The sequence below is a fragment of the Hypanus sabinus genome, chromosome 11, assembly GCF_030144855.1.
Source record: "Hypanus sabinus isolate sHypSab1 chromosome 11, sHypSab1.hap1, whole genome shotgun sequence".
Lineage (NCBI taxonomy): Eukaryota > Metazoa > Chordata > Chondrichthyes > Myliobatiformes > Dasyatidae > Hypanus > Hypanus sabinus.
Genome location: NC_082716.1, coordinates 27810829 through 27823980, shown reverse-complemented (window position 1 = coordinate 27823980; position 13152 = coordinate 27810829). Strand labels below are relative to the sequence as shown.

At 37.5% G+C, this 13152-nt stretch overlaps 1 protein-coding gene across 3 annotated transcripts in view; it reads right to left on the bottom strand.

Annotated features, from left to right (window-relative positions):
• Window positions 1-13152, bottom strand: part of szt2 (SZT2 subunit of KICSTOR complex) — a 230927-nt gene that overhangs the window by 33852 nt on the left and 183923 nt on the right. For 2 of the 3 annotated variants that reach the window (XM_059984006.1, XM_059984007.1), the window contains 4 exons: window positions 12057-12132; window positions 8583-8666; window positions 5915-5989; window positions 3497-3562 (listed from right to left, as the gene is read on the bottom strand). In XM_059984006.1, the coding sequence (XP_059839989.1) occupies window positions 3497-3562; window positions 5915-5989; window positions 8583-8666; window positions 12057-12132 (301 nt within the window). The remainder of the gene's footprint in view (window positions 1-3496; window positions 3563-5914; window positions 5990-8582; window positions 8667-12056; window positions 12133-13152) is intronic. The other variant, XM_059984008.1, reaches the window with a different exon arrangement.

The window sequence follows — 13152 nt, the reverse complement described above, 5'->3', positions numbered from 1 at the left end:
ATGGAAATCAGGGTCTAATGCATTTCAGTGAAATCAGTTCTTTTAAATAATATTTTAAAATCTATGTTACTTGCAGAAGACAAAGATCTCACTGCACTAGAAATTTTGATTTATTGGATTAAGAAATCCTCTGATTTAACACAACATGCTGAATTAGAGACCCAGCACTTTACTTCCCAATCATTCAATTACAGATGAGAAATTGAGTAGACTGCTCACCATAATAGGAAGCCAACTTTCTTAAGAAGTCTCACAAAAGCAGCACTACTAAACACAATACTGAATAGCCTAAGCGATCCATTGAGCATCTTCTTTAAGTCACATTTCAAAAGTAATCTTTCATTGCGATTTTACATTAGATTTTTCCAGCATTTCCACAGATGTCCACCTGGTTGCACTGACAGCTTTAGCTACATACAGTTTTCTAAACCAATTAGTTTTTTATATGCAAGGTGCAGATAATGAAATATGAATATCAAAACCTAAATTGATGACCCCATGCAAGTACAGAGAATGTAAATGAAAACTCCATTTCCATGAGCAAAATGCCAGAGTTTGTCTGGTATCTTTTACTTCAGGCAGCAGATGTCCTAAATCCTTTGTCAGGAAGTTTGTATTTGCAATGGGTAATTGGCACAATACTCTGAGAATTACTGGAGATGTTGTCTGAGATAACCAACTCTAAAAATGATCAAGTAAAGCAAGTGGGATGGTATCTTTTCTTTTTTTTACTATAGAAAGGGTAGATAATCCAATTCTGTTTTCCAGGGTGGAAATGTCAAATACAAACAGATATGGCTTTAAGGTGAGAAGGGAAATGTTTAAATACGACTACGAGGTAAGTTGATTTACACAGGGAGTGGTAGGTTCTTGGAATACCCTGCCAGGGTAAGTGGTGGAAGCATACAGTACACAATAGCAAGTTTTGACAGACACTTAGCCAGGCACATGAACAGGCGACAAATGGAGGGATACAGACCTTATGCTGGAAGATGGGTTTAGCACCAAATTCAGGATACACAATGTGGCCAAAGAGCCTGTTCCTGGGCTGTACAGTTGTTCTGTGTTCTACTGCAGAAGATCCGCTGTGGCTGTGGTAGTGCCAATGCTTCTATTCTTTGGGAAATATCTAAGTGCAGGGCTAACTTCTGCTATGCTGTTCATGCACCTGGCTGCCTCTCTCTGCTGCTCTCAGTTCTTCAGAGACCTGTGTGGAAATGGAGATTTCCCATTGGGTGTTCTGCTGTTCCAACTGCTATATGGTTCTCCAGCATTACCTAGAGTTGGACAGGAAGGATTTTCTGGTCTTGGGAAATTTACAGGGCCCTACAAATGCTAGAGAAACAAGCAAGTCACTGTGAGATGACTGAATTGATGGGTTGTCAGGAAAGCAGCAGAGAAGACATCTGGTGTATTTCGATGTTCAACTGTAGTGCTTCATGTCCAGTCCCAAGGAGAGAGAGAATAAAAGGACAAGAGGCAGAGTTGGGAACTGAAATGCAACTCACAAAATGATAAAGTAGGAAATAATCAAATTGGATCAGTCCTTACACACTTCTATGTGGATTTTGTGCTTTCTCATGCAGCTTTCTGTTTACACTCTTTGCTCTAAAGTCTCTGACCAGAAAAAAAAAATTAGGAGAAATTGCTATAATTTTTGCTTATTCAGATAGGTACTAATCGCTTGACTGGAAACTAAGGTACTCTTGAAATTTTCCTGAAAGAACATGCAATCAGATAAGCTGAGGTGACAGGGTGTGGATAAATCAACAGAAGATTGTACAGGTGACTCTTATTAGATTAATTGAGTGGAAGGCTGAGAGGTTCAGTCTTCTGGATATATCAAAGGACAGGAAAATTCATTGTACTAGATCTTGCCAGATTTTCTGAGTATTTCAGAAACAATACAGCAACCCTGATTTTATTCATTTTGTGCAAGGAACTTTCAGGTCACCCAAAAAGAATCATTCGACACTGAGCCTAAATGAGGAAAGACACAATACAGAATTTGGTGAAGTGGACACCTCTAGTAGGTCGGTTGAAAATTTACAGCCAACGGTGGCTTTCTTTCCTATTTAATAATGAATGCATCAGCGACGACTAAAGAATACAGGTCCCATAATCAGTTGTGTTAAAAAATTCCATTTCCTTCACAAAAGTGAAGGGGAAAAAGGTATTTAATGTTATGGTTAAATGTTAATGAAACAGAAATTGTTCTGAGTGAATGCGCCCAACAAAAGTTGTACTCTTCCACTCTGGTTGCTCCTTGAAATCAGTGTAGAAAACAACGTTTTCATCCTTTAGGTATAATGTTCTCCAGTCCCCTTTAAAAAATTACTCACTACCGCAACCAGGTGTCCTTCCTGTTTGGCTAATTATAGTCTTGTCCTGTGCCTCAGTCATCTGCAGCCCCTTTGTATTTTTATTTCTTTAAGGGATGTTGAAATAGCTGGTATTGCTGTCCATTCTTCCTTGCCCCTTAAGAGTCAACCATGTCAAAGATCTGTTGCTCTTTACAGCATTAAGATGGCCTGGTTTCATCACAGTACTTTAAATCATCTTTTGATGAGAGAGTTATTTGCATGTCACCTGCAGCCTTTATAATCCATGTAGTCTCTTTATCATCCTCCTCTTCTTTAACTCTATAAATATTAACTAAGAAAAGCACTGCTGCCTATATCCTAACAGCTACCTAGACCTACTTGCCCGTTACTTTTGAGCTCTGATCTATATTGGTCCCCAGATTACCAACATTGCAAGATTAAGAATCTCATTCTTATCTTTAAATTTCTATTTTTTGTTCTTTTAGCCCACTTTCAGCTTGGAGCACCCTAAATTTCTCTAATGCCAACCTCAAATGCAACCTTACTTTGAATCACCCCAACTTTAGTAGCCATGCAATTACCCATTTAAATTCATACAATGCATTTCCTTCACTAATTTTTTTCCCCAGTTTCCTTAAAACCTGCTTCTTTCACCTATTAGCAATGGCTTTATAAAGCACTGTGTGTTGTACTTTGATGCTACATATTCAATGTATGCAAGATGATATTGTACCTGTTGTTATCAGATAACAGGCAAGACCAAGGTGGGAAGAGGAATGGAAAGGAATGACCGTGTAATGTAAATGGTCCTCAATGTACCATTTCTTGAAGGGACATTAGTCCTAGTTATTGTTTTCATGCTTGCATGAGGACAACATTTTAAATTGCAAATGAAAACATGCATTTGCAGAGAGGAGGAAACAGCAGGGATAGATACTCCCCATTTTTCAGTAATCAAATCCCTGATGCAACTAATAGCTAAACAGTGCAACACAAATGAATATCTAAGAATTAGGAAAAGAACAATCTCAATATCACCTAAATCATTGTACATGCCTTTTGAATGAGTAATAAAGTGAAGAAAACAAGGAAGACTAGCAAAAGGAAAGTCACTGTGCAACAGGGAAAGATAAGAGTTTATTAGAGTAAGGCCTCCGGAGTTTGGGACATACCGCTGACTCTGAGACCGAACTCACTTCGGCAAGGCACTTGGCGCGAGCTTTGGACATTAGAGAGCCCTAATGGGAGACAGGAATGGAGATGGATATGGCACTCAACACAGACATACATGCAGTTTCTATTCTACGTACAGTACATTTAAGAGAGGCATTGCCATTGGCTAAGATTAATCATGAAACATAACAGCACTCCCCACAAAGGTACATCAAACATGTTACTCAGACTTTAATCTCAACACAGCCCAAATCACTTTAATCAAATACTAGCAACAACAATAATGATCACTTACATCTCTTTTGTAAAATTTAGTAAACTTGGCTTCCTCTAGTTCCCAGTTCATTGCTGCTACAATTGCCTTAATAAACTGCCCAATCTCAGGTAATCTGGCTGTACTGTGGGCACCATGTAAATAGATTCCAAATGTATTTCACTAGTTTACATTGTTCCCAAAACAATGAGCAATGAAGGAACTTCAACTGTCTCAGACAGACAGATCCAAGAACAAAGTAACTAATGCAAATTTTTATTATCGTTTTGTTAAATTATTGTGTTGAAATTTCACTACTTGTGATGAGTTAAGAAAGTTTTGCCTTATTTTGTTAGGGTCCGAATTATAGCAATCTACTGTTTAATGCTTCAAGCAATGTTGTTACCCATGTTCCTTGAGAAGATAGCACCAATATTTAACTGATGACATGTTCCATATATTTTTGCAATAGAATGCCAAGTAGGAGTTTTATAGTATATGTGAATGCTTTTTCTTCAATGTTTCAAGAGCTTGCAAGATATTAAACTACATAAAATTTCCTTTGATTGCAAACATTTAAAAGAGATAAATCAGAGATGAATTGCAACTTCCAGTATACAAGATGTTTTGCTGCAAGCCAGGTAGCTTAACCAAGATATTATTCTACCATTTCTCAAACACAAAACATATATGCAGAAGGGATGAAGTGATACCAATAAATTTTCAATATCAAAGCAATTTTGGTTTTCTGAACTATGGTAGCAAAGAGATAGCTATTCATTGTGAAAGCCTGCTACATGCACAATCTCTTGACTACAATAAAGGTTCAAACCTTGCAAAATTTCCCTTGAGTTCTACATGTTGTTCACTTGGGATTGACAGCAAAAGCTTCTGATTATATTTTTCAGACTAAGTTTATTCTTTCAGATTTAGTTTATAATGTAAAATAGAAATTCTTCTATCAAAAGACAGCAAATTCACCTACTACTAAGTGGCAATGCCTCAATCAAATGCTTTAAGCAACTGAACATATAGACTAAGAGGAGATTACAAATTACTTACAAACGTAAAGACAGATAACTATTTTTTTTACAAAAAGCATGCAAACATCATTTTAACCAAGTCCTTATGACAAAATAAACTTAAAAACAAATCTTTCAGAAAAATCAAATCTACACATCATATTCTCAACATGCGCAACACGTGGTAGAATATAGATGAAATGACCAAGGGAGATCTAACTATGTATGAACAGGGATAGCTATGCACAAAAATTCAGAGCCAACTATAAACGTTTTAAACTATTCTATGGTATCAAACTGACTGTAAAACAATGGCTTCCTGCAAAACATGCCTGAGTTCTGTGATACAAATTGGTATTAAGCAATACATTGCTAAAGCTTCAAGCAATCCATCATAATGGTATAAAAAGACAGATCCAATGGTTGCTTCAACTTCAGTTTAGTTAATTGACACACAGCATCATGCTAATTTAATAATAATTTAATAACCTCTAGTTCTGGTCTCACCCAACCTCAGTGGAAAAAAACCTGCTTGCATTTACCCTATTCTATACAATCTATAATTTTTTTAATACCTCTATCAAATCACCCCTCATTCTCCTACACTAAGGGGATAAAATTCTAACCTATTCAACATTTCCCTATAACTCAGTTCCTCAAGTCCTAGCAGCACACTTGTAAATTTTCTCTGTACTCTTTCAATCTTTCCTGTAGGTAGGTGGCCAGAACTACAAACAATACTCCAAATTAGGCCTCACCAATGTCTTACACAATTTCAAAATAACATCCCAACTCCTGTTCAATACTTTGACTACATACTGGCGATCCTAAATCTTGTCCAGTTTGCTGGCTGATCCACATAACTTATTCGATTTAATTTAGCTCAGCAATATTAACTATTTTTAAGCAAGCAATGTCTGGTTAAGATGCTGTTTTAAAATGAAGCAATCAGGAAGCAACAGCCTTTACATTTTTCACAGATAATCTAAAGTAGGTTTTAAAAAAAACAGCCATCTGTTAAGTTATGCTGTGTAGCCTTGATTTTTTTAAAGCTTCATTAATTAAGGTTAGTTTAACCTTACTTTAAATTTTAATATGTTCTTAAGGTATAGAAATATATCTTCAATTTCACTCAAAGATACCTGGGAGTTGACAGACTGTCCCATTGGAATCCGGGAGCATTCGAGGGCATATTGTTTCACACAGAAGTAACAGCCCTAGAAATCAGAAAGAATAGAAAAAAGAGTATTTTTTCCCTGAAGAATAAAGACATGAATGTATTTTATTCACTGGTCCTAAAACAAAATAATGGACAATGTTTTTGCAATTTACAGAAGTGACAGAATATAAATGCAATCCACAAAATTCCTCCTGGAGTACCATACACTCATTACCAGCAGCAATACTTCATTAGGAATTTGAGGAGATTTGGAATATCATCAAAGACTAGTGAATTTCTACAGACATACCGCGGAGAGCATTCTGACTGGTTGCAACACCACCTGGCACGGAGACTCCAATGCACAGGATTAAAAGAAAACAGTACGAAGTTGCAGACTTAGCCAGGTCTATCGATGGCACTAGCTTCCCCATCATCAAGGGCATCTTCAAAAGGTGCTACTTTGAGAAGATGCCATCCATCATTAAAGACCCTCATCATTTAGGACATGCCCTCTTCTCATTATTACCATCTGGGCGAAAGTACAGGAGCCTGAAAACACATACTCAATGTCTTAGGAATAAATTCTTCACCTCCACAATATTCCCGAATGGTCCACATACCGAAGAGCACTACCTCGCTACTTTGCTCTTTTCTGCACTTGTACTTTTATGTTTTTCACTGTAACTATTGTAATTTTTAATGTATTGCACTACACTGTTGCCACGAAACATCAGATTTCATGACGTATGTCAGTGATAATAAACACGATTCTGAATAAATTTGCAAGTTCCTAACAATTAAAAAATTTGCTGTACAATGTGATTTAGATGGCAGAAAATAAAATGTTTCAGGCGCGCTCTGGATGTTGTGATGTTCAAACCTGCCAAGTTACGCGCATTGCAAGAGGTCACCTGAGCTCTAAGGGATATTTAATGAGACACAAGGGGAATAAATTGATCTTCCCTTCCTTGTGCAAATCATGCACTGGAGTATCAGTTGCAATCTGTATTTACTTTGACATCCAGTTCTATCAATGGACTGAATATTTGGAGGCAAGTACAGCTGTGGGAATGGCTCCTGCATTTTACAACTGTGACTGATTAATGCAATCATCAAAATTTTGTGTGGAATATCATTGATTCTATTTGTGAGTCCTTAAAAAACTCTAAGGATGCAACATTACAAATATTCTAATTACTTAATAATTCGATCTACCAAAAGGTCCTTAATTCTGAATAATGAAGGGCACTGTTGCCATCTAGTGTTCCGTGTCAATCAGATTGCTATTAACTGTACTGTCCCACACTCAAATACATTTCATTTGCCAAAAATGTGACAGATGTATCTGTTGCAAGTGAAGTCTTGAACTATCTGCAATACATTCTTTTTGAATTAAATGCAATAAGTTATCCTAGCAGGTCAGCTTAAGACCACATTGCTCTAGTTACATAAAATGATAACGTACTCAGCTGAGACAAGTCCATCAACATGAGAGAAATGTCATCTACTTCTAGGCAATGATATAGTTTCTGCTGAAGACACCATAGATTTGCCTGTTAATTATTACTGAGCTGGTTATTGCATTAGGAACCCTCAATACCATTAAATAAAGCTGGAATGCAGGGATGCTGCCATACTGGGATACAGTTATTAAATACAGCCAGTTGATTCAGAATTTGTAACACTACATTGAGTACCATGCTCTGTGAATGCCAGAGCTTCACACTAACTGATGCACAGAAACTTCAGAACGCCACAATACTACATGAACTATTTCACCAAGATCTCAGAACATTGCAGCAGTACTGAGACCCGAGCTCGATCCTGGCTGATTCTAGTTAGGGTCTTCCATTGCAAATTCATGCCAGAAGGAGTAAAGACTGCTACAGGCATTTTGCAAAGAAAACGACACAAAAGTTGAACTGAAGTTCCCAGCAGTGAGTCTCTCGACAGCCTGGTTCATCATACACCACAGCTGGAGAAAAGGATCAAATTAGTGGCATGGAGAAGTACTTGTGGCAGGTGGAAAAGATAAAAACTTCAATCTTCCTGATATTTAGTTGGAGGAAGTTTTCATTCATTCAAGTCAGCTCGCCTGAAAATCAATCAATAGTGTGATCACAGTCTGTGACATTTAGCTTTTGTGATGGCTCTGAAATACAAAATCTCTGTACACCAGAAGAAGCATTTCTGATAAAGACTCTCTTATGACCTTTTCAACTCTATTAAAATGTAAACCAATTCAAATGTGAAAGTGCAAAGTATGATTGAGGATAAGAAGAAGCCATTATTATACACGCACATACAAAATTTACAATGTTTTTGATAGCCAACTTAAATGAGTCACTTGGAGAAAAAAATTTCCTGCTGATTCCCACGTGTGAAGAAACACAATAAACTATTGCAGATTGGAAGTACATGAAAATTGATCTGTTTCATCTGCAGGCTACATATCCACGTCTACACCCACTCATCAGTTACATGATCAAACATTATTCATTATATCATTCTGAAGCTACCCATTCAAAATGATTGCTTTTTTTCCCCTTATACAGAAATCAAATTCATCACTTCTTCACAAAAGTAAATTTTTTTCCCCACTATAAATCATATGAAAGACGCCTGATACCTTTGCACATTGTCTTTACCTGGAAAGCAAGCTCCATGAGTACTATTCCACCTGGAAGAGCCCTTTGAAGATGATAGGTTATTATATTCGAGCCATCCAAGCTCTGTAAAAAATTTCAAAAATACACTCAGTGGCTGCTTTATTAGATGCACCTGTACACCCGCTCATTAATGCAAATATCAGCCAATCATGTGGCAGCAATTCAATGCATAAAAGCATGTAGACATAGTCAAGGGGTCCAATTGTTGTTCAGACCAAACATCAGAACGGAGAGGAAATGTGATCTAAGTGACTTTGACCATGGGGTAATTGTTCATGCTAGATGGGGTGGTTTGAACATTTCAGAAACTGCTGATCTCCTGGGAGTTTCACACACAACAGACTCTAGAGCTTACAGACAACGGTGCAAAAAACAAAAAAAATATCCAGTGAATGGCAGTTCTCTGGGTGAATGTGTCCTGGTAATGAGAGAGGTCAGATGAGGAAGACGTTACTGGAATAGGTCTTATATGGTTGGCTGTAGGGCAGTGAGTGTGGTAGACGGAGTGAGCTGGAAATACAGATCCATAATTCTTTGAAAATCACAGGTAGCATCACAGGTAGATAGCATTGTAAAGAAAACTTTTGACACATTGGGCTTCATAATTCAATGTACTAAGTACAGGATTTGGGATGTTATGTTGAAATTTATAAGACATTGGTGAGGCCTAATTTGGAGTATTGTGTCCAGTTTTGGTCACCTACCTATAGAAAATATGTAAATTAGATTAAAAGAGTGTAGAGAAAACTTACAAGGGTGCTGCCAGGGCTTGAGGACCCGAGTTATAGGGAAAAGTTGAATAGATTCGGACTTCATTCCCTAGAACATAGAGGATTGAGGACAGATTTGGTAGAAGTTTACAAAACTATGAGGGATATAGATTGTGTAACTGCAAACAGGCTTTTTCCAATGAGGTGAAATTATAACTGGAGGTCATGGGTTAAAAGTGAAAGGTGAAATGTTTAAGAGGAACATGCGGGGGAACTTCACCTAGAGCGTGGTGACAGTGTGGCACAAGTGGTGGATGCGGGGCCAATTTCAACATTTAAGATAAATTTGGATAGGAACCAATTGGAGGGGTGTGGGGAGCTATTGTTCGGGTGTAGGTAGATGGCACTGGGCAGATTCACGGTTCAGTGATAGTTTGATGAGCTGAATGGCCTTACAGAAGGTACCCAATAAAGTGACCACTGAGTGTAAAGTCAAGTGATTAAGTTAGTGTGAATATTACAATCTTTTCCAGAATGCCCTGAGCTTAAACCAGGAAGATAACTGCTTTGTACAGTACAATTTTAACAAAAGTCAGGCAAAAGGACCAGTTAGTTTGCAGCAACAAACCCATAAAATGGTGCCTCTTTTTCCAAACTGTGGGAATGATGAAATCACCTAACTCATTAAGTCTGGATTAGACTCAAGTCTGCATAATCAAGTAATTTAAATATACAACAAACAACACAGAGACCATGAAGCACAGTTTGCACAGCAATCCATGGAGAGAACCTCAGGTTTACCTTGGAGTTGGTTATCATTATAAGTGGCTTAAATATTGCTTCTGTATCCACACTGAAATATCACACACTTTTGTGAGTACTTGAAATTTAAAGAATATAGCAATACTAAAACAAAATCAAATTTTGTTTTGAACAGGATGATTAACAGATATATTCCATTTGACCAAACTTCATTTGTCCTTTCTGCCCCACAATCTGGGATGATTTATAAAGGTCTTATCTGTGCACCCCCTCATTAGAAATATGGCAAGTTTTCGGAGCTCAACATATCTAATTTTAATTGACCATTACCATATGAGGATTCGATAATATTTGTACTGATCATGACTTAGCTTTAATGATATGATGGCAGGTAATACATAATAAGGATCTGAATTTGAGAAGAGTCAATAACTTGCAAGCATTTTTTTCTTAAGAGGAAACCAACTATCCTAGGATTCCGGAGGAATTAAATACAAGGGTGCAGGTTCCTGACTCAAGTTTCTGGTCCCCGTGGCTGATTTCCATCCTCATTAATTCTTGCACAGCCACTTAAGTAAGCATTGGAAGGACTGCTACACTGCAATGCCAATTCTTTTTAAAAGTATCTCTTGAACTAAAATCTACATCATTCCTGAGCAGTTTGAGATTACTTTGTTCTCATTGATCAAAACAATGCACTGTACAGCGTAGCTTTTCAATAGCGTTTTGATGGCTAAAACTGCTACACACATCGTGGTGAAATCACCTTTCAGATGAGAGATGACAAGGAATCCCAGATGTAGGACAATATAAGGGATGTTCCCTTTGCAGCTCTATGGAAAGTGATGAACGCTGGCATGTTGACTGATAGCTTTAAACACCTGCATATTGTACATGTGGTGACATTATGACTGATGCAGGAGCCAACCTGACATTGATTTGCAACAGGAAATCTGTGTCCCAGAGTCATACAGAGAAACAGCATGGATCTAAGCCCTTCAACTTAGAGTCTATACTGATAATAAATCATTTCTTCAATAATACTATTATTTCACTCTATCTGTATTTCTAATTCTGTCTAAATCTCAACCAGATTTTACACTCACCTATAAACAAGGAGCATTTTACAGTCCCAGATAACCAGGTCGCAGGCCTTTGAGATACAAGTGAAAACTAAGGCAAATATATGTCAACAAGATGCAAGATATCTCTGGCAGTACAGGTTAACTACATTTCCATGCAGCAGTTGGTGATACTTTGTGTGTGCTATACAGCTGGCATGGAATCTGAGGACAGCAAATATTTTTGGGCCATTGCCTTGAGAGTGTGCTTTCCTCGATGGTTCAAAGGCAATGTATCAGTTGCAGTCAATTATATCCTTGGCAAGCTCCAATCAGTAAGAGGGACCAAAATCAAATGTTACCATTCATTTTATTTGTGCTATGAATGTGATCAGAAATGAAGCTTACAATAAAATATCTTTCCACTTTTGACTTGCAGTGAGACTTGGTGATACAAGAGAAACTTTTGGTTTTCTTTTTAAAATGCTTTTCGAACTATTGCAGTGTTGCAAACTCCTCAATTAAAATCAACTTTTCCATTAATTTGCATATATTATTTTTGCTTCAATACAAGCATTCTCTCCAGTTGGTCTAAAAAGCCAGTGGGAGGAAAACATGCTGTGATTCCTGGCTATCATCAAGTCTTGAGAATGATACTGAAAAGTCATGGGTCATAAAATTGCAATTTAAGAAGCCTAAAAATGACAGTCAGCAATATTAATGAACGAATATTTTATCAACTCATATGGTATTTCTCTGTTACTTTATAGATATTTCCAACCTGCTTGGAATGAAAATGTGGCCATTTGTTTCATAACAGAACTGATGATGTTCAATGACTCGGAGCAACTCCTCTCCAACACCATTACAACTATTCTAGGACTTCACAGACGATGATCTGAATATTCTCTGCTGCTCACCTTTGGACTATCATCACTTTTCTGCTTGTGGACAGAAGTTGCAGATCTTGAATCCACTGGCCGTGTTCTTCCCAAACTGATAAAAAAAAACATAGTCACAAATATGATAAAGGTATTTATATTACAAATAGCCACAAAAGAACTGCATGCTGAACCAGGAAGAAAATCTGAACAGTGGCAATATTTTATTTGAAAGTGAGATGAACTGCTGGAATAAAATTGAACTGATCCATTGGCAAGGGTGAAGTTATCTTTCAATACAACACAGTAAGCAGAGGGCAAAAGAGAAAAATGTTAATTTGTGAACATAGTGAGGAAGTGCAGTGTGACCATAAAGAAGGGTAGGTAAATAGTACAAGACAAGAGAACAACCTGTATTAATTGAGTAACTGTGTCTTTGGTATACCATTTACAATAAATATACTATAGTTAATTGCCTAGCCTACTTCAATAACATCTTCCATATCAGCAACCTTTACCACCAAAAAGGGCAAAGAGGTGTAGCAATGCCAGTCAACGTTTCAGTCCAAATCTCCTTTCCAGAGATGCTGCCTGATCTGCTGAATTTCGCCAGCATTTTGTGTGTGTTACTCTGGATTTCCAGCATCTGCATAATCTCATGTTTAGGAGCACCACCACTTGCAAGTTCACTTTTAATTCACACAGCAACCTGACTTGAAACAGATCACAGTTCTTTCAATGTCGTTGGGTCTGAATATCAGAACCCACTCCCCGACAACATTATGGAGGAACTCAGCAGATTAGGCTGTACCTGTGGATGGAAATGGACAAGTCGATTTTTTTGCGTCAAAACCCTTCATCTGCACATTATGGGAGTACCCTTCAATGGGTCAAGGGATTTACTATCATCTTCTTGGAATAATCAAGGACGGGCAATAAATATTGGATTTCCCAGGAAATAGATGCCAGTGCTTGAGAATGCAACCAACAGATGCTGCATCCTGGAAAAATGAACTGGAAAAACTGAGTAATCTGGTTTAGTAAATTAAAATCAAACAGCTTCTTGTGGGTGTGGGGGGGGGGGGGTGGTGGTGGAGAATGGTCACACCAGCTTGAGCAGAAAAAAGCTGAAATA